This window comes from Vombatus ursinus, unplaced genomic scaffold, assembly GCF_900497805.2.
Source record: "Vombatus ursinus unplaced genomic scaffold, bare-nosed wombat genome assembly UNPS02014863.1, whole genome shotgun sequence".
NCBI classification, from domain to species: Eukaryota; Metazoa; Chordata; class Mammalia; order Diprotodontia; family Vombatidae; genus Vombatus; species Vombatus ursinus.
The window spans coordinates 8,798,159-8,817,451 of record NW_020954641.1 but is presented as its reverse complement, the minus strand read 5'-3'; the positions used below and the strand labels follow the sequence as shown (position 1 = coordinate 8,817,451).

The following is a 19,293-nucleotide window of genomic DNA, read 5'->3' as shown; positions in this document are numbered from 1 at the left end:
TTCAGAGACTGAACTTTTGAAATGAGGACTTTAGAAAAAGGGGGAGCTCTGGATCTCCCCAAATCATTGGTTATTAATAATAATTTCTCTCATTATTTTACTTTACATCTCCTTGTATTCTAAATGCAGTTTAATCTGTAACCTGAACCTATAGAGTCTTAGTAAAAATAAGGGAAATCCAATTTAAAATCAGCATCTTTTTCAAACAAAAGGCTTTCCCAACTTCCAGATAAAATAATTAACTCCCATAAGTTTATGTTATAGTAATGATTTGTTTGTGATACATTATAAGGTTTACTGTAAACATCATTTTAAAATTATTTGAGACATTTCACCATCTTAGAATAATTTTTATTGTCATTTATTTATTTATTTTTTTTTTGGCGAGGCAATGGGGTGAAGTGACTTGCCCAAGATTACATAGCTAGTATGTGTCAAGTGTGTGAGACCAGATTTGACCCCAGGTCTTCCTGAATCCAGGGCCAGTCATCTATCCACTGCGCCATCTAGCTGCCCCCAAGAATAATTTAGTAAGTATATTTTCCATATCTTAATCAAATGCCTAAATCCAACCTCATCCAAGTTGAGATGAATGAAACATTGATCAAAATTTGATGAAAACTTAACAGACCCCACGAATTTAAAATTTATAGCATCTGTTCTTTAAGAGTCAAGATGGCCATCTATCTGACCTTCTATCCATCCTTAAATGAATTATATCAAACTTTTAAAAAAACAAACAATAAGAATTCAGGTTGTTTTCATGAACTCCCTTTGATACTTTAACTTATCTTTTCTGCTTCTGTAATTATGTTTTTGCTACTATGAGAATGTTGGACTTTGGAAAGCTCAGTGGAGAAAACAATTTATTATACACAACATAGTGGGACTTCTCTCCCCCGGGTTTTCTTGATTATTCTCCTGGTTCTCAGGAGGAGGCATATTGACTATCGTAATCAAATGACATCTTCCTATCTTAATCCTCGTAATTGTTTTTCTGCCTTACTGTATTCAATCTTGTATTATTTATTGTGCCAAAGTTTGCTCAAATTTAACTTCTAAGAATTTTATGTTAGCTCAAGACCTTGGTCCAGAACATGACTATGTAGAATTGACTTTTAGATGATTCAATTTCTTTTAACCTTGTTATTGTGTTTTTGTAACCAAGGCTTTAGCCATACAATGAAGTGATCTATTAAAGACAAATCTTTTAAGGAATAAAAGGCAGAATTATGAAATTGTAATTATAATTGGACTCCAATGTGTGAACCAAATCAATTATTGTCTTCCATTTTGCGCTAAATTTCTCATAAATCATGTTTATTCTGTCTTGTTCAAGGTACGCCAAGGTCAGTATTGCTAGTAAGCAGAGGTGAGTAAAGTATAAGAAGACTAGAAATGTAGGTAGGGGCCAGGTTTGTAAAGGATTTTAAAAGCCAGATGATGTTATATTTGATCCTGTAGGTAATAGAGTGCCACTGAAGTTTATTGAACTGAGGCAGAGAGAGGAGGTGGAGGTGGAGGTGGAGATAGTTAAATCTACACTTTAGGACGTTCTCTCTAGCTGCTGAGTGGAGGATGGCCTAGAGTGGGGAGCGACTTGAGGAGGGGGACAAGCCAGAAGGCTATTGCAGTAAACACTCATGCCCTCTTAAAGAGGGAAAGTAGTAAGACACTAGTTGCTTCTTTTCTTTATTTTTATTTTTTTAGGCAATTAGGGTTAAGTGACTTGCCCAGGGTCACACAGCTAGTAAGTGTCAAGTGTTTGGTCTGAGGCCGCATTTGAATTCAGGTCCTTCTGACTTCAGGGCTGGCGCTCTATCCACTGCACCACCTAGCTGCCCGCTTCTTTTTTTAAAAAAAAATAGGACTTGTGATTTTGTTGGTATAGGAAATATTCCAAGAGGAAGCACTCCTCTACCAGCATGCATCAGCACCTGCCCTGCAACCTACAGCAGTGATTTGGCCAGGATCACACAGCCAGCATGCTTCAGAGATGAACTCGAACCCAAGTATTCTTGACTCAGAAACAGATATATCTCCATCCAACACACTATGCTGCCTCTCACTATTTCACTTCTGCTACCTGAAAGACAAAGTCCTTCCCCTGGGGTCTTACTGACATGATTTAGGGGTACTGGGACCCCCAAAATGTCAGAGTACAGAGCAGTGCTGCCTGGAATGAATTCATCCACTCAAACTGTCTTCCAGTCAAGTGCCAAAGTTTATTGTAATGCTGATGAAGTTAGAGAACTTCCTTAGGGTACCTGCAATTTAATGGGGGTGATGCTAATGCTTAGATAGAAAAAGTTGAGTGAATGCTGTGCCAAGTGTGCTAATTAGGTGATATGGGGGCAAAATTGAGGAGTTGTCAGCTCTTAAAGGAACATACAGCTTCTATACCTTGGGCGCAGGCGTCATTCACTACTGGAAACCCTGAGGTGGGAATGCAGGGGCTGCTAAGGGGCGTGTTTTCGGTCTGCTACAACTGTAATAAGATAGCCTGGGGAGTTGATGTCTATAGTTGGGCCTCCAGATTGTAACTGTGGGAATCAGTACACGACAATTTTACTAATCTAAGATAGTCCTGTTCATACAAGGAAAATTCTGCAGAGGTCAGCTTGTTCTTGCAAGAGGGAGAGATAGTTTGCCTCACTGGAGCCTGCTCATGAGTTATTGCCAGAGATAGGGTCTTTGGGCTGGGGAGAGATATGGTCCTAGGGCTTGGGTCCTAGGGCTTGCGTCCAAGCACCCCATCGCTACCACAAAGGCCAAAGAAACCTAAGGAACCTTTGGTCTAGAAACAGAAAGGAAGTAAGAAGGGCAGGTTTTGGCTAGCTAACCCTTCTCCACATTCATAGCCAAAAGACCTCCTGAAGGTAATGTTGACAGCAGCACCATCAACAGATCTAAGAATCCAGTCATCAGCCCACTCTTTATGACACCAAGTTTTGTAACCTCTCAGATACTGACATTATTTTTTTTTGTAATTTTTTAGAATATATATATATATATTTCCCCAATTACATGTTAAGACGATTTTTTAACATTTTTTTTTTTCAGTTTTGAGTTCCAAATTCTCTCTCTCCCTCCCTCTCTCCCCCACTCCCTGAGATAGTAAGCAATCAGATGTAGGCTATAATGTGCAATCATGCAAAACATTTCCATATTAGTCATTTTGTACAAAACTTGAATTAAATAAAAGAATGAAAAAAAGTGAAAAATAGCATGCTTCAGTCCGTATTCAATCAGTATCAGTTCTTCCTCTGGAGATGGCTAGTAATGCTTTATCATTAGTCCTTTGGGATTGTCTTGGATCATTGTAACGCTGAGAATAACTAAATCATTCACAATTCTTCATCGAACAATATTGCTGTTACTGTGCACAATATTCTCCTGGATCTGTTCACTTCATTTTGCATCAGTTCATGTAAGTCTTTCCTGCTTTTTCTGAAATCATCCTGCTTGTCATTTCTTATAGCATAATAATATTCCATCACAATTATACACCACAGCTTGTTTAACCATTCCTCAATTGATGGGCATCCCTTTGATTTTTAATTCTTAGCCACCACAAAAAGAGCTGTTATAAATATTTTCGTACAAGTAGGTCCTTTTCCCTTTTTTAAAAAATCTCTTTGGGATATAGACCTAGCAATGGTATTGTTGGATCAAAGGGTATGGCACAGTTTTATAGCCTTTTGGGCATTGTTCCAAATTGCTCTCCAGAATGGATGGATCAGTTCACAACTCCACCAACAATGAATTGGTTACTGACATTAATGTTACAGAATCATAGAAAGCTCTTGTTGGAAGGAACCTCTGAGATTATCTAACCCAACCCCCTCATTTTTCAGATAAAGAAAGTGAAGTCCAGAGGAGTTAAGTGACTTGCGTAGGTACCCCAGTATGTAGGTAGCAGAGGCAGAATTCATACTCAAAAACTGTACCATATCTATGACCTTATACTCCGAAATCTGCCACTTTTATCACAATCTACTCCCTATTTGCACCCCTGGCCTTCATTCTCCTGAACCTATCTGAACCTCACTACTACTTTCAGTTCTTCCATCCCTCCCTGATCTCTCAGCCTGAAAGTTCTGGCTTCACTCTTTTCTCTTTCCAAACTTGGCCCTAGATGGTAACCAGTTCACCTATGCACTGTACTCTGCCCTTGAATCCCTTTCTCCTTTGTCCTTTTATAGTCACAACCAGTCAGTTATCAGTCCTGGGTTACCATGACCATTTGCTTTCTCTGCTCCTATTTTTGAGGTGCTGGATGCTACTGAAGTCATGCTATTGTGCTGAGAGTACTACATATTCCCATTATCTAATCTCAACTGGGCCTTTACCACTGCACAATGATCCTTTTATTCTTCCCTATTTGACTATCTTATATCCTGCTATGACTGTTCTGAACCTCCTCCTCATCAAATCCCCAAAGTAATTTTTACTTGCTTCTTCTTAACAGATGACCTTGCCTCCTATGTTATTGAGAGAACTGAGGCTATTTGTTACTAGTTTTCTTATCTCTTCTAACTCCACATCTCAAAACTTCTGTACAAAACAAAAAACAAAAAACAAAAAAACCTCCTACACATCTTCACTTCTCTCCTTCTGTGCATCACTCTTAGGGGATGAGGTAGTCCTTTTTTTAACAAGTTTAATGCCTCTGCTTGAGCCTAGATCACATATATAGAATGTAAATTCCTTGAAAGCAGAGACTATTCTGTTTTTGTATCCCCAGTGCTTAGCACAGCTCCAGGTGACTGGTAGGATTTCAGTGCTTCTTGATTGATCACCAGCTAGATGATAGAACTGGAATTTATCTCATTCTATCACCTTCAATGTCTTCCTGACTACTGGTTCCTTTCCCAATGTTTACAAACCTATTAGATTCTTTGTTGTTTTTCAGTCCCACACTTTGCTACCTGTGGACAATACTGTCCATGGGGTTTTCTTGGCAGAGATACTGGAGTGGTTTGCCATTTTCTTCTCTAATGGATTAAGGCAAACAGAGATTAACAGAGGACTTGCCCAGGGTCATACAACTAATAAATGTCTCAGTTCAGATTTTAACTCGGGTCTTCCTGACTCCAAGACTAGTGCCTTATCCAGTCATCTAGCAACAATGTTAGAGTTGAGCATATCCTTTAAAAGTCTTTACTTGACCCCACCATTCCCTTAAGCTTTCATCTTGAGATATTAAGAGGGTTTGTCCTAAATCCTATAGACCTTCCTTTCATTTAAAAAAAAAAAATCTCAGGGGAACCAGTTTAAGTCAGGCTGTCAATCTGTTGTCTCCCATTCTCACTAGAAAGACCAGTCCTATTACTTTTTTCATTCATATGTGGCTTTAATTTCCTCTTCAATGCCACTTCTAGAGTACATTGTTGCTAACTCCATGCAGCTTGCCTTCACCCACCATTTGGTTTCTCTTTTAATTATTTGTAATTTTGATTCTTCCATGATGATGGAGCTTTATAGCACCACCAGAATATTGGTGTTAAAGAAATAATGTGGTTTTGATGTAGTGGGATACTCTAAAGCACTGCTTCACTTCCCAAATATGGTCTTGTCCATTTTCCTACTATTTATTTCTTGATTTTGTTCATTTGTCTATCAGCCATACCTGTTTATATTGACTCATCCAACATAAGCAATAACTTGCTTTAATGGCACATAGTTCTTAATATGATATAATTCAAGGCAATGAATCCTACTTCTCTGCTAACCCAGAGCCTGCTATGGCAGAGGGGAATAGTCTAGGGCAATGAAAAGTATATTGGTTCTGGAATCAGAAGACAAGGGTTAAAATTCTACCTAATGGAATCACAGAATGTGAATTAAAATTCTGCTACCTATGACTGTGGGCAAGTTGCTGCCTTCTTTGGGTGCTAGTTTCTTTGGAAACTCTGAAATAAGGAAGTTGGACTAAATGGCCTTCAAGATGCCTACAGGGCAGATAAGTGTCACTGAGGAGAGAACACTGGGCCTGGAGTCAGGAAAACATCTTCCTGAGTTCAAATCTGGCCACAGACACTAGCTGTGTGACCCTGGGCAAGTCACTTCACTGTTTGCCTCAGTTTCCTCATCTGTAAAATGAGCAGAAGAAGGAAATGGCAAACCACCCCAGTATCTCTGCGAAGAAAACCCCAAGGACAGTATTGGTGTGCCATGGTCCATGGGGTCACAAAGAGCCGGACAAGACTGAACAACAACAAATGACCGTTTCAGCTCCCTCATGGCAGATCTGGAACTGGTAAGGGGAGAGGTTATCTAGTGTAATGTTCTCATTTTGTAGATGGGGGAAATCTAGGCCCAGATAGGTCAAGCGACTTCCCTGAGGCACACAGGTTGTCACGGACGGTGTCAAACGCAGGTCATCTGACCCCAAATGTCGTGGTCCTGATTCTTCCCTGAGGCTTCAGGGGCTGGAGGAAGGAGGCCATGGATGCCTAAAGCTAAAGCCTTTGTCAAACAGACCCTGGTCGGTAGGATGAAAGGAATAGGATTCTCCTACATCTGCCTGATTTCTTTGAAAAGAATACTAAAATTATGGAGACTGGGGACAGCGGTGGGTTGTGGACTTTGGGGACGGGGGGGGGGCCGTCGCCGCCATTTTGCGCAGGGTCGGCAGCGGCGTTTTCACCACGCCGGGGGCGCGCCAGGGTCTAGAGCGCCCGCCGGCCGCGTGCCCGCGTGTGCTAGCGTGTGATCGGGGCAAGGACATGGCGGCGCAGATCTCGTTCCGGCTGACGTCGGGAGCGCGCCGGCGGAGGAGGCAGGCGGCGTCGCGCGCACCAAACCTATTCTGAGGCTGGCAGACGAGGGCGCGCGGAGAGCGAGACCGGTCGTCCGTGCACGTGCTCACGGTGGCAGATCTCGCGAGATCTGTGAGGGACTATATGTGTGCGCAGGGAGCCCGCGTCCTTTCCTTGGTGTGATTCCGTCCTGAGCAGATCCCCTCGGGAGCCAGAGCTGTTCTGTCCGTCGGCCTCGCCGCTCTCTTCTCCGCACTGCTCTGCTTTCCTCAGTATCGCTGCTGAAATGGAGGACTCAATGGAAATGGATATGAGCCCCCTCCGGCCCCAGAATTTCCTCTTCGGTAATGGCCGTGTATTTGGAGGCGGCTGCAGGGTTGGGGGCGGGGCGGCCAGCCGCGAGCCTGGGCCTATATGTGTTGCGGGGAGCGGAGGGGGGGATTGTTGGAGTCCGAGCCTGGGGCCTTGATGGTCCTTGAGGGCTGGAAGCCTGCTCCTAAAATGCAGGCCGTGGGCTCATCGGCCAGGGAGCAGCTTGTCTGTAGCGGGCGGGTGTCGGAGAAGGGGTTTTACGCCACGCGTGGGGTGGCTGGTGACGGATGCGGAGGGGGCCGTGGAGGCGAAGGGTGCAGGCCTGGCGACGGTGGGGGAGGGGATGACGGCCGAGAGGCCCGGATTTGGTTTTCTGTGGAGCAGCGGAGGGTAAGGAGGGGCTTAGGGAGGGGTCGGCGGCGGCCCTGCGTCTGGGCTAGTTCAGCTCGGTCTCCTCCCGTCTCTAATAAGGCTCCCGGCGGAACCGCGCAGCCGCATCTCTGCAGGGACCCGCTTGGTGGCCACCGTTGCTGGGCCCGTTACCGGGGGGTGGGGCACGTGGGCAGAAAACCTAGGTGCTACCGGGCCGCCTGCGGGCTGCACGTGGCGCCCTCGAGGCCTCCGGCTGCGGGCGGAAGGCGGCTCTGGGGCATCCAGGCCGTGGGTGTGCTGCAGGGCTTGGGGAAATGCGGGATCGCCACAGGGCCTAAGGGGGAGGGACTGGGAATGCAAAAAATCTCTCGTTATCCATCTGTGGTTGAAATGGCACTTGGAGGAATCCTGCTTTGGTGGTTTAGTTTTAGGGTAGAGTAGAGATTAGTAGTTTGATGTATGTGTTCTAAGTTTATGTAGTTCGGTTAACCTGTTATCTGGCTTGTATTGCTGAATTTATATCCTTTCGTACTCAACTGTATTTCCATTATGGGCACATTTTATCTTTGCCTCACTCGATAAGATAACCTTTTTTGGGGGAGGGGTCTTTGTGGCTGTGGCATCCCTCCTACATTGAAAATACTTGTTGGTTGGATGAAACAAGTTGACAAATTTTTAACTTTGATAGAGTCGGAAAAATACTAAAGGCCTAGGGATGAAAAGGGTTCAGGTCCCTTTCCACCCCTCAACCAGTTTGTACGTCAGAATGGATCTCCCTCCCTCTGAAACAAATACCAAAATCCACTTTGGGAAAATTACAAGAACAAATTTGTTCCAGGCCCACTGTTTAAATTTATGACTCGATTTTAATCTTTTTTTATAGATTTAAAGAACATGACGTATTCATTGCACTTTTTATAAACCGATTTTCCTCGATGCAGCTTTAAGGTGAAGGTAGAGCAAATATTAGACCTCATTTTGCAGTTGTGAAAACTGAGTCTCAAATTAAATGATATGATAATGTTCAAATTAGAAGGGATAAGTCTTTTGCTACTTAAGAGGTAACTGGTTAAAACTATGGCTCTGCTCCTTTTCAGGTTGTGAACTGAAGGCTGACAAAGATTATCATTTTAAGGTAGATAATGATGAAAATGAGCACCAGTTGTCATTGAGGACTGTAAGTAAATTCTCATTATTTACACTTACCTTTTGTATCCTTTTGTTCTTTAACAAGATAAAAAAGTCTAAGTCTCTTCATAGCCATACTGTTAATTGAGGAATAATTGTCATTCTGTTCACATAGGTCAAGAATAAGCTTATCTCAGTACTCATGACAGTACATATTATACATGGGTATTCAAAATGAAAATAATGGTTCATTTGTCTGATTTGTGCTGTGTACATAGCTTTCATTTTCTTAAGTGCTTATAAGTTAAAAGTGACAAACTTCCGTGATGATGCATGTAGCAATTTTTTGGTTGGTCAGTGTTATTTTACTAAGGAACTAGTTGATTTAGGAGCTTTTTAAATTGAATTACTAAAAAGTTGCTTTCCATCTCTCCATTAACAGGTGAGTTTAGGGGCTGGTGCAAAGGACGAATTGCATATTGTTGAAGCAGAGGCACTGAACTATGAAGGCAATCCAATTAAAGTAACACTGGCATCTTTGAAAATGTCTGTGCAGCCTACGGTAAGACTTAAAATTTTTTTTTCTGATTATTTTGATCAGTGTTCAAGTGGTAAATCCATTGATTCTAATCTTATGTAATTCATTCTTTTGCCATCCAATTAAGATTAGGGCTTGGTGCCATTTCTTATCACATACCCCCACTAGGGATACATATCAATATTCTGTGATTTCTGCTTTGATGCATTTTTTTCAGAGCCAGAATTGATAACTGACATTTGTATAATGTTTTAAAGTTTTAAGAAACCTTTTATACCCTGTAAGGTAGTTAGGTATGAACTAAGTATAATTATCAGTTTACTAAAACAGGTCCTTATCTTCTCTTGAGTCTTGAGTTTCCTAGAGCACCGAGAAGGTAAAATGACTTGCCCAGGGTTAACACAGCCAGTATATGTCAGAGGTAGAACTTCATAGTAAGTCTTCTCACTGAGACACTACTCTGCTTCTCATGTAGGTACTTCAAGTATTACTTTATTCACTACATATTATCTTCGGATTGATATGCTATATAGTTTAGACAATGAATAAATGTTAATTAAATTGCATCTGGAAGGTATTTGTATTACTCAAGTTTCAAGTCCATTATTAGTTGGGGAGGTAGCATATTCCTGGTTCTTCTTACTTAGGCTAAATTAATAGTTTTAGTGGATAAACAGTAGAGCCAAGTAATGAATTCTACTTGGTCGTAATGCGATATTTCAGAGATACAGGATTTTGTTGTTCTGAAAGTAGTTGTTCCTCACACCTTCAGTGTACTTCCTCACCTTGTACTCATAGCATTCTTAGTTTCCTTCAAAGCTCAGGTAAAATAAAATGCCATCTCTTTTTTTATTCCTAGCTGCTGGTACCTTATCTCAAATTTAATTTCATTTTGTACAATCAGGTGCAATTAGTCTCTTGGTGAAATATAGAGATAGTTTCATTTTTGTCTTTGTAGTCTCAGTGCATGGCACATAGTACTTAATAAATACATGATTGTCCTTCATGAATTGACATAGCCAAACACAGTACCTGGTGTGCAATTTTGTGGTATTATAAGCTTCTTAAATTCATCTAGCCTACTCTTTGGACACTTGATCATCAAGCCTATACCCTGAAACCTTTTCCAGATTGTAACAGTTTGCACTTTTCCTGGCTGCCACTGAAAATCAGGGTCAATCATGTAACAAGATGTTGAAGTCTGGGGGGGGTCCTTGTGCACATACATGCTTTGCATATAAATATAATTTCATCAGTTAGTACTATTATCGAAGAGGCCCAGAGAATGCAAATTGACTATGGTCAGTTAGCCCTAGTAATGGTTTAAAAGAAAAGGGTAAATTATGAAAAAATACTGCATTGTTTTTTATGGCTTTAACTTTAAGTGGCTTGATACAGGTTTGACTTCTGTTTGGGAAAATAAACTTATACTTTAAATGTTCACAAGGGCCTTGATTCTTCCATCTTATTTTTCCCCTTTATAGTATTTGGTCATAAATTTGCTCTTTTTCCCTGCCAGGTTTCTCTAGGAGGCTTTGAGATTACACCACCAGTAGTTTTGCGGTTGAAATGTGGTTCGGGACCTGTACACGTGAGTGGCCAGCATCTAGTAGGTATGTAGTCTCTCATGCTCTTTAAAAATGTGCTGATTTACTCTTTAGAAAGACTTTGCTAAAATTTTGTTGATATTTTTAGCTTTCATATGTGTTCAGATATATTTGCTTATGACTGATATTATGATACATTAGTGAAGATTGCTTATGATTTCTTTCCAGTTAAAAGATTAGCTCCTCAGTTTATCAGTTTAACTTAAGGTTACTTAAATATTGCTTTTTGTTTGCACCACCATGACTGGAGAATTGGGATCTGGCTGTGGGTTGTTGTAAGGCATTTATTATTATGTGTTCAGTTTTTTTTTCTCTCCTGAACTCAAGTTTAAGGCAAGAAAAGTACTTATAATTTAAATTTAGCCACAACTAACACAAAATTTTCTCTTAGCACTGGAGGAAGATGCAGAATCAGATGACGAAGAGGAAGATGATATGAAACTCTTAAATATGTCTGGCAAACGATCTGCTCCTGGAGTTGCTAGCAAGGTTCCACAGGTATAAATGCAACTTGATATTTTCTGATGTAAGCTGTTATTTGTTTGTTAGGATAATTATTTCTGTCCCTTATTTCTTTAAAGAAAAAGGTAAAACTGTCTGAAGAAGATGAAGATGATGATGAAGAAGATGATGATGATGAAGAGTAAGTAGTTTTTATTTCTCGTGGAAGTACTGTTTCTGGGAAGCCAAGTAGAACTCAGTTCTGGTTTGTCATTCTCATAACCTCAGAGTTAAATACCGTGAATGTTTGTGGAAAGAAATTGTTGAATAAGCTATTAAAGCTTAAAACTGCACAAAGACTTTTGGGGTACCCTATGTAATGGTTAATATGGATCCTTGGCCTTTTAACATTACAGTAGTAATTTCTACTAATTTTTACTTCCTATCTTCTAAGAGTCAAAATTTATATGTATAGTCAGATTTTTTTCTTGAGGAAGTCTCTGCAAAAGATTTGATTGCAGAGTTTTGTTCATAATTGTGTAATGAGGTTAAAGCTGTAACAACGAAAGGCATAGTTTTGACGTAGAACAGAAATTGGCAGACTTATGTTGAGTAGATATTTTCATAATACTGTTTTAATATTTACTCTTTTAAAAAGCCAGTTATATATAAAACAGGACACTGACTAGGCCACAATTAGAAGGAAGGACATTCAAGAACAAATCTAGAGGGTCAGTCTTAAACACCTTTATGAGTGAACAGCAGTTATAAAGCTGTGACTGTGTATCATGGGTCTATTTCAATAATCATTTTTTGTTTGTTTTTTAAAGGCAGTTGGGGTTAAGTGACTTGCCCAGGGTCACACAGCTAATCAATGTGTCAAGTGTTTGGTCTGAGGCCTGATTTGAACTCAGGTCCTCCTGACTTCAGGGCCGGCGCTCTATCCACTGTGCCACCTAGCTGCTCTCTATTTCGATAATCAAAAAGAATATTATTACTGAAAAAAAGGCTCGTGTGGCAAAAGTGGTAGAAAAGGGAGTGGCAAACAGGCAGTGTAAAATTGTAAGCAAACCTTCAGAACCTTGACAACAGGCAAAAACAACATTTCTATAACTAAAAGTAGGGTTTTGTTGAAAAGGGGATTCAAAATGATGAGCTTTATGACTCTCAAATGTTTTAGAACAGTGAATTAAAACAGTGATTTCTGCTGAGTGCCTCATTTTTAATGCTGATTTCTTAAGGTAGCAAAAATGGCAGGGGCTGTTTAAGTGCACATAATTAATTGGTATAATACTCTACATTTGTAGTGATGATGATGATGACTTTGAAGATGAGGAAAGTGAAGAAAAGACCCCTCCGGTGAAGAAAGTAAGTGTTGTTTCTTACCACAGCTATTAACTTTTACAAACTCTTATAGTCCCTAGTAGTGAAATTTCTGGTGTTTTTGATACTTAAACATGAAACTAGGATTTATGACCTTTGCATACTCACATGGAATAAATCTAATCAGGATGGTCCTTGTGACAGTAAGCACTTGTAAAACAAGTTGCATGGGATTAAACAGCACAGAATTCAATGCACTATATGGGAATTGGAATATATAACATAGATTGTGCTTAGGACAGAGGAGCTTATACTGAATGGTTTTTGGTGTGCTTATGAGAAAGTTCTACAAACAAAATCTTTAGGAGTCTTTATTAAAAAGAATTGAACTTGTATTTGTAGTCTGTTCGTGATACTGCAGCAAAAAATGCACAAAAGTCAAACCAGAATGGAAAAGATTCAAAGCCGTCCACACCGAAATCAAAAGTAAGTAATCAGAAACGATTTAGTAGTACTGTAATTATGTACCAACTTCAGAGCCAATATAGAACTAATCTAATCCAAAAAATAGACTACACTTGTGATGTCATTGATATGAGGAATTCCCTTTCCCAACGTCAGTCTTTTGCAGTATACAGTTTCCAAAAGCACTGAAAGTCTAGGTGACTTGTCCACAGAGCCCACATGGGTCAAAGACCAGACCTGAAATCCCAAGTCTTCCTCACAGAGGGCCATCCTCAGTCCTATCTACTAAGTCACTCTGCCTTGATCAGTAAAGGTGGATAATGGGGATGTGGTATGAGTGATACAATGGAAAGTAATGAATTTTAAATTCAGTAGAGATATTATTTTGAATACCAGCTGTGCATGCCACTTCTTGTGGCTCACCTAAAATATTAGGAAATTAGACTGTTATCTCCAAGGTCTCAGTCCAGCTCTATAAGCTTTATAGTCCTCTTGTACAAAAGCATACATTTGCATTGTTATCTATTCATCTTGTTTTTGAGGCTGTACTCTTAAAAGCAGTTTTACATACTATAGATTAAAGCATTTAGTCTGGGAAAAAATTTTAGTGCCTTGTTTCCTATCCTGTAAAGCCAGAAAAAGGACATATATTCATTTTTAGTATTTTAATAGTTTACAGGATGACCTTTAGACTAGTTTTGGTAAGTGGTCCAATTTCAGTTTGGGATAGGTGAAAGAATGGTTACTTACTGTATTTTAAAGCATGATATAAACTAAACTTTAATCTCTCCAAAAACATTTAGGGTCAAGAATCCTTCAAAAAGCAGGATAAGACTCCCAAGACTCCCAAAGGACCCACTTCTCTAGAGGATATTAAAGCAAAAATGCAGGCAAGCATTGAAAAGGTAAGTGTATATGGATTGTTTTCATTTAAGGAGGAACTAGGAATACCTTTAGGCATTTTCACATGCTTATATCCTTTAGGGGTTCCCCTCTGGAGTTTATCCTAGTTCTTAAGTAAAAAAACTGAATTTTTGGGAGAATTTCTCACTCAATGGATCTCTGCCTTTCACATTTGTATTTGAAAGGCATGCAGGAAAGCCAGCAGAGGGCGTTGGAGTTTTAGAAAACACTAGAGATGAACTTGGTTGTTTTTATTCCCCCTACTTAAGATGAGTGCCTTTTTTTATTCTTAACAATATTGATTGAAGAATGAGACTGGAATATTATATTGTAATTTGTGTAGATTTGCATTTAGTTCTATAGATGAATTTAAAGAATTTTTTTTCAATCCACTACATGGATTGAAAATAAATTGGGATTTACAGAAGTTTTGACTTTGGAATTTACATTTAGCTTTTATACTTTATAGCCTATTGCAGATATTTGATGATGAAGGGTCAAATGCTTTCATTTCAGTTTCCACGACAGAGGAAGAGCTTAATAAGCACTTGGGCATTCTCTCAGCTGAAAGATCTATTAGGTTACAAATAAGTCAAAGTAACTTGTCTATACCAAACAGAAAACCTTTTGCGCAATACACTTCTTATGCTTATGATATTTATGGCTAATGGTAAATTTAAAAGTGCTCATTCCAACTTTTTCACCCTTGTTGCCCCTATTGTTCTTGGATGAATTCAAATATAACCATTCATAAGAACTTGAAAACAAAGGTTAATGAGAATTAACACTATTGTAAGTTTTCCCTCTATTGCAAAATAATTATTCTTGCCAGGTAAAATAAAAAATTTTGGTATAGTGGCAGTAATAGGAATAAAAAGACCTTGGGGTTCTTATGCCAGCATTGCCACTTGGGCAAATTATTTAACCTGAGGTTGTGTATTGTGAGACTCACAGTGAAAGTTTACTTTCTTCAAAAACCTTGAGGGGATCCCTGTTCTTTTTTTTCCCCATTAACAAGCATTTATTTTTTCCTTTGCATTCTCCCTAATTCTCCTTTAAAAGAAACAAAAGCAAACCCCTCTTTGTAACCATGTAAATGTGCATAATTAAGCAAAGCATTCACTGGGGCCATGTCCAAAATGTATGTATGTATATGTGTAATGTAGTCAGTTCAGCCCTCTTTCAGGAGGTGGATCTTCAGTCCTGGTTGGTCATTCGCTTGAATTGATTTATTCTCAGTTCATACAGATTGTTCCAAGTTTCTCTGAAACTGCCCCTTTCATCTTTAAGGACTGTACTCCACTACATTCATTCCATAATTTGTTCAGTCATTCCCTAGTTTCCTGTTCTTCGAAGTATATTCTCAATCTCTGCCTGATTGAAATTTCATTTTGTCCTTCAAAGATCAGCTCTTTTATGAAGCCTTTCATGAGCATCCCAACTACAACCAATCTTTATAACTGATTTGTTGCACTCAGTACTTTTCAGCTAGTTAGCATTCTGCCCTGTAGTTAGCTTTAAATATAATTTTATCTCAGAATTCCTCCAACTAGGAAACATGTCTTGACCTTTGTATCTTAATGGTACCTTGCATATAGAAATAGAGACTGGGCCTATGATACAGGGAACACCTCCCGGGTGAGGAAACACTGCAGGCTAGCACTTTCTCTGCAACTTTATGATCTGGGAAAGTTGCATGGAGCACTTAAATTGTGACTTGGGGTCATATGGCCAGTATGTCTCAGGTGAGATTTGAATCGAGGTTTTTTCCTGTTTCGGAGATTGGCTCCATACAAAAGTAGTGGGTGCTACATGTTGAGTAAAATGACATGTAATTTTACTTTAGGCCACAGTGTTGTGCAGTGGCTAGAAAGCACTAGACTTGGAGATAGGAAGGCCTAAGTTCAAACTGCCACCAAGCTTTTTACTACCATGTGTAACAGTCAAATGGGGATAACAATAGCACCTTCCTCTCTTATTTCTTGTGAGGATCAAATGAGAACAAAGCAATCCTGACCATCAGGTGTAAATTGTAATGCTAGGGGTTTAGATCTAATTCATATTGGGGGCAATTGACATAAACTCCCAGTGTTGGATTTTGTTCAATATACAGGGTGGTGTATTGGCTAAGCTTTCCAATTTTCACATTGATAGAAGTGCTCAACTTGGACGATACTCTTGAAGGAAATGTGGCAGTAATTATAGCTTCCATGAATAGTGCCTCAAAAAGAGATTTTCTAGTTAATGGATACCTCAGTAACAGGGAGGAAGTTACTTTTGATTAATATCCTGGCTCTTTATCTTGGAGGCTTCTACTTAATAGCATCTTGATATAAACTATTAGGGGTATATTTTTGTGTTTAACCTTTCATGGTTTTGTCTCTGTAGGGTGGTTCCCTCCCAAAAGTGGAAGGCAAATTCATCAACTATGTAAAGAATTGCTTCCGGATGTCTGATCAGGAGGTAACTGAATTTTCTGGGAACTTGACAAAATCCAAATAAGTTTTTCATCATGATTTATTGTGATTTTCCTTTTACACTTTTAATCTCCACGTTTTGGCTTATTTAAAAAGGTTCTTAACCACAGACAATACTTCAGATTAAATAAATGGAAGTTGTTTTAGGGATTTAAGTTGGCAGAGATAAGGAAGTTAATATTTTAGTACATTTTTTCCAGCTTTTGTATGGCTGGTAAATTATCTCTTGGTTACTAAACCCACAGAATTTTACTTTTGGCACCATATTGGTTAAGGAAATGAGCTGTGGTTTTCTTTGCTGCTGAATTTGGCCACTTGGGCCAGTCTGGTCTTAGCTTTCTTTTTGGGGGTAGGAGTGTGGGGGGGGACTTCTCTGTTAGACCTTATGGGAACTAGATTCTTCTTCCCAAAGTCAACTAACTTAAGTGTTTAAGCCAAAAGGTGGAATCAGGAGTCAAGTTGCTGAACTAGTTTATTACTCAACTTGTATTAGGTTAAAACTGTGTTAAATTTCTCTCAATTTCTGTAACTGAAATAATTTTGTCACTGGAAGAAAGTTTTATGTTTTCCTGACTCTTCACTGGTTTAGAGTTTACTTGTTCCAAGTATCTGATCAACAATCACAAATTTGTGAGAGAAAATGTTGTGAAGGCAGTTAACCTTCACTACTGAAGTTGATCTGACATAAGTCAGGGGCATGTGAAGTTCAGCCAGTGTTTGCCAAACTGGTCCCCACCCTTCCTCTTGCTTTCCTTTGCTGAAAATCCTTTTATGGATGAGATTTTTGAAGCTTGATGTATGTAAGGTAGCAGACTTTTCAAAAAACCCTTTGAAGTGCTTTTGTTAGTCACTTTTTTAGAAGTGTTGGTTAAAGTTTTTTTAGCGAACCAATTACAAATCTTTTAAAGTTTTTAATCCTATTATTTGGTCTTCATTATCTTTTGCAGTTGTGAACCTTAACAGCAGAGAAGGGAAAAAGATAATAAGAATTGTGCAAAGAAGTTTAATTTATTAATGTCTATGTGGTGTTGAGTTCTTTGACCACATTTTTTTTCATTTTCAGGCTATTCAAGATCTCTGGCTGTGGAGGAAATCTCTTTAAGAAAATAAGTTTGAACAGTTTGTTAAAATTTTCCGTCTTATTTCTGTAACAGTTGATATCTGGCTGTCCTTTTTATAATGCAGAGTGAGAACTTTCCCTACCGTGTCTGATAAATGTCGTCCAGATTACTTTGCCAAGAATGTGTTGTCCAAAATGCCTGTTTAGTTTTCAAAGATGGAACTCCACCCTTTGCTTCATTTAAGTATGTATGGAATGTTATGATAGGGCATAGTAGTAGTGGTGGTCAGACAAATGGAAATGGTGGGGAGACAAAGTATACATGTGAAATAAATTCAGTATTTTAATAAAGTAATATTGTTTCTTTATTTTGTGGATGGGAAGGAACATCTCCATTTTGATTTGGGATTATGCAAGGGCACTTAAAAAAATGTAATGCTTCAGATTTGAATTCATTTGTTTTTTATGGGACTTGTGATTTGCATTGGTATAGGGAGCTCCTGGTGAGGAACTTCCTTTAACAATGTAGTTCTGCACCTTCTCTAATTTATTGTTTATTTGCCTGGAGGCACTGAGAGGTTAAGTGACTTCAAAAAAGTCACTAAGCAAATGAGAGGCAGGACTTGAACCCAGGGCTTCCTGACTCCAAGGCCAGCTCTCTATTCACTATTCCTTGCTGCCTCTCTCAAATTTAATTAGCTAAAATTAAGCTTTAGGTGGAACAGTTAAAGGTCAGTGGAAAAGTGGCTTGAGTAATGCAAACCTTGATTAAGATTTTATTGTTTATTTGGAACTTATCTTTTCAACTAACTTTCACATTTCACTAGTTAAGATGAGATTGCCAATTCTGTGTTCTAAAGCAGTCTAACCAGTCTTCTTTCCTCCCTTACCCAGATACTTGTGATGCATGTCATACAGAACTGGCTTATGTAGGAGTATAGTAGCAAATGTTTTCTTACTGTTTCCTGGGATCTTTGGTATGGTTTCTCTTAGAAATGGAACTGTATCTGAATATTATACTTGAATGCCTGAAATATAAAGTTGCAATTGACTATTGAGTTCCTTGTTGTGTCTCCCTGCAGTCACCCTCGCTTTGGTTTAGCTGAAGGGCATTTTGTGGCAGAAAACTTGAAGAAGCCTTGCTAATTTATCTGGGGGAGGGAGTTTGGCTCACAGTTCCCTCAAAAAAACTGAAATTGAATTCCTTTTAAAATTCCAAGGATACATCCACCCTGAGGTTGGGACAAATTCAACCCATTTTCAAGCTCTCTCTACCTCTTAACAGCACACATGATGATGATGATCCTTCAGCAAGATTATATTGTAAAATCCTTATAAAAGTTCACTATTTTACAATGGGGAAAAGCTTCTTTTGGTCTCTTCAGAAAGATTTCCAGGGTGAGATTTTTGTGGTCTAGTTGGGAAATGGTAATAACCAGAACTGTTACATCAAGCACTGATGAACACAAATTTGAACACAATAAGTTTGTGAAGGTTTATTGTTTTTTTTCTATCAGATAAAAGTGTTGAGTGACTATATATGTCTTCCCCAGCAGGCTGATGAGCCTGTAACAAGTCATTTATTCATAAAGCAAATAATCAAAGTTTCTGGTTTGGAGGAAGTCTAATATTTCCAAAGATCTTTGGTGGTTGAAACATTAAGGGAGAAGTGGGGGACATGTTTGTGATGGAAGACACATGTCCTCTGCCTGCCAGTTATTATCTATTTGACCATAGGCAAATTCATCTTTAAAATGAAGGCAGTAAATTTAAAAACAGCCCTTTTTTAAAAGGGCCAAATAAACATAAAGCTATGTATAAATGTGAACCAGCAATTCAGGTGCCTACTATTGGCAGAACACTAGATAAGAAGATGGGAGTATACTGTGATCCAAGTGGCAAT

At 39.1% G+C, this 19,293-nt stretch overlaps 1 protein-coding gene across 1 annotated transcript; it reads left to right on the top strand.

Moving 5' to 3' along the window:
- Nucleotides 1–6,906: 6,906 nt before the first annotated feature.
- On the top strand, nt 6,907–18,441 carry NPM1 (nucleophosmin 1). The gene is made up of 11 exons (XM_027841839.1): nt 6,907–7,108; nt 8,546–8,625; nt 9,019–9,138; nt 10,634–10,727; nt 11,113–11,219; nt 11,303–11,364; nt 12,470–12,530; nt 12,888–12,971; nt 13,754–13,855; nt 16,242–16,316; nt 17,394–18,441. The coding sequence occupies exons 1-11, from the start codon at nt 7,051–7,053 to the stop codon at nt 17,430–17,432; spliced, it is 882 nt and encodes a 293-aa protein (XP_027697640.1). The 5' UTR covers nt 6,907–7,050; the 3' UTR covers nt 17,433–18,441.
- The last annotated feature ends 852 nt before the right edge of the window (nt 18,442–19,293 follow it).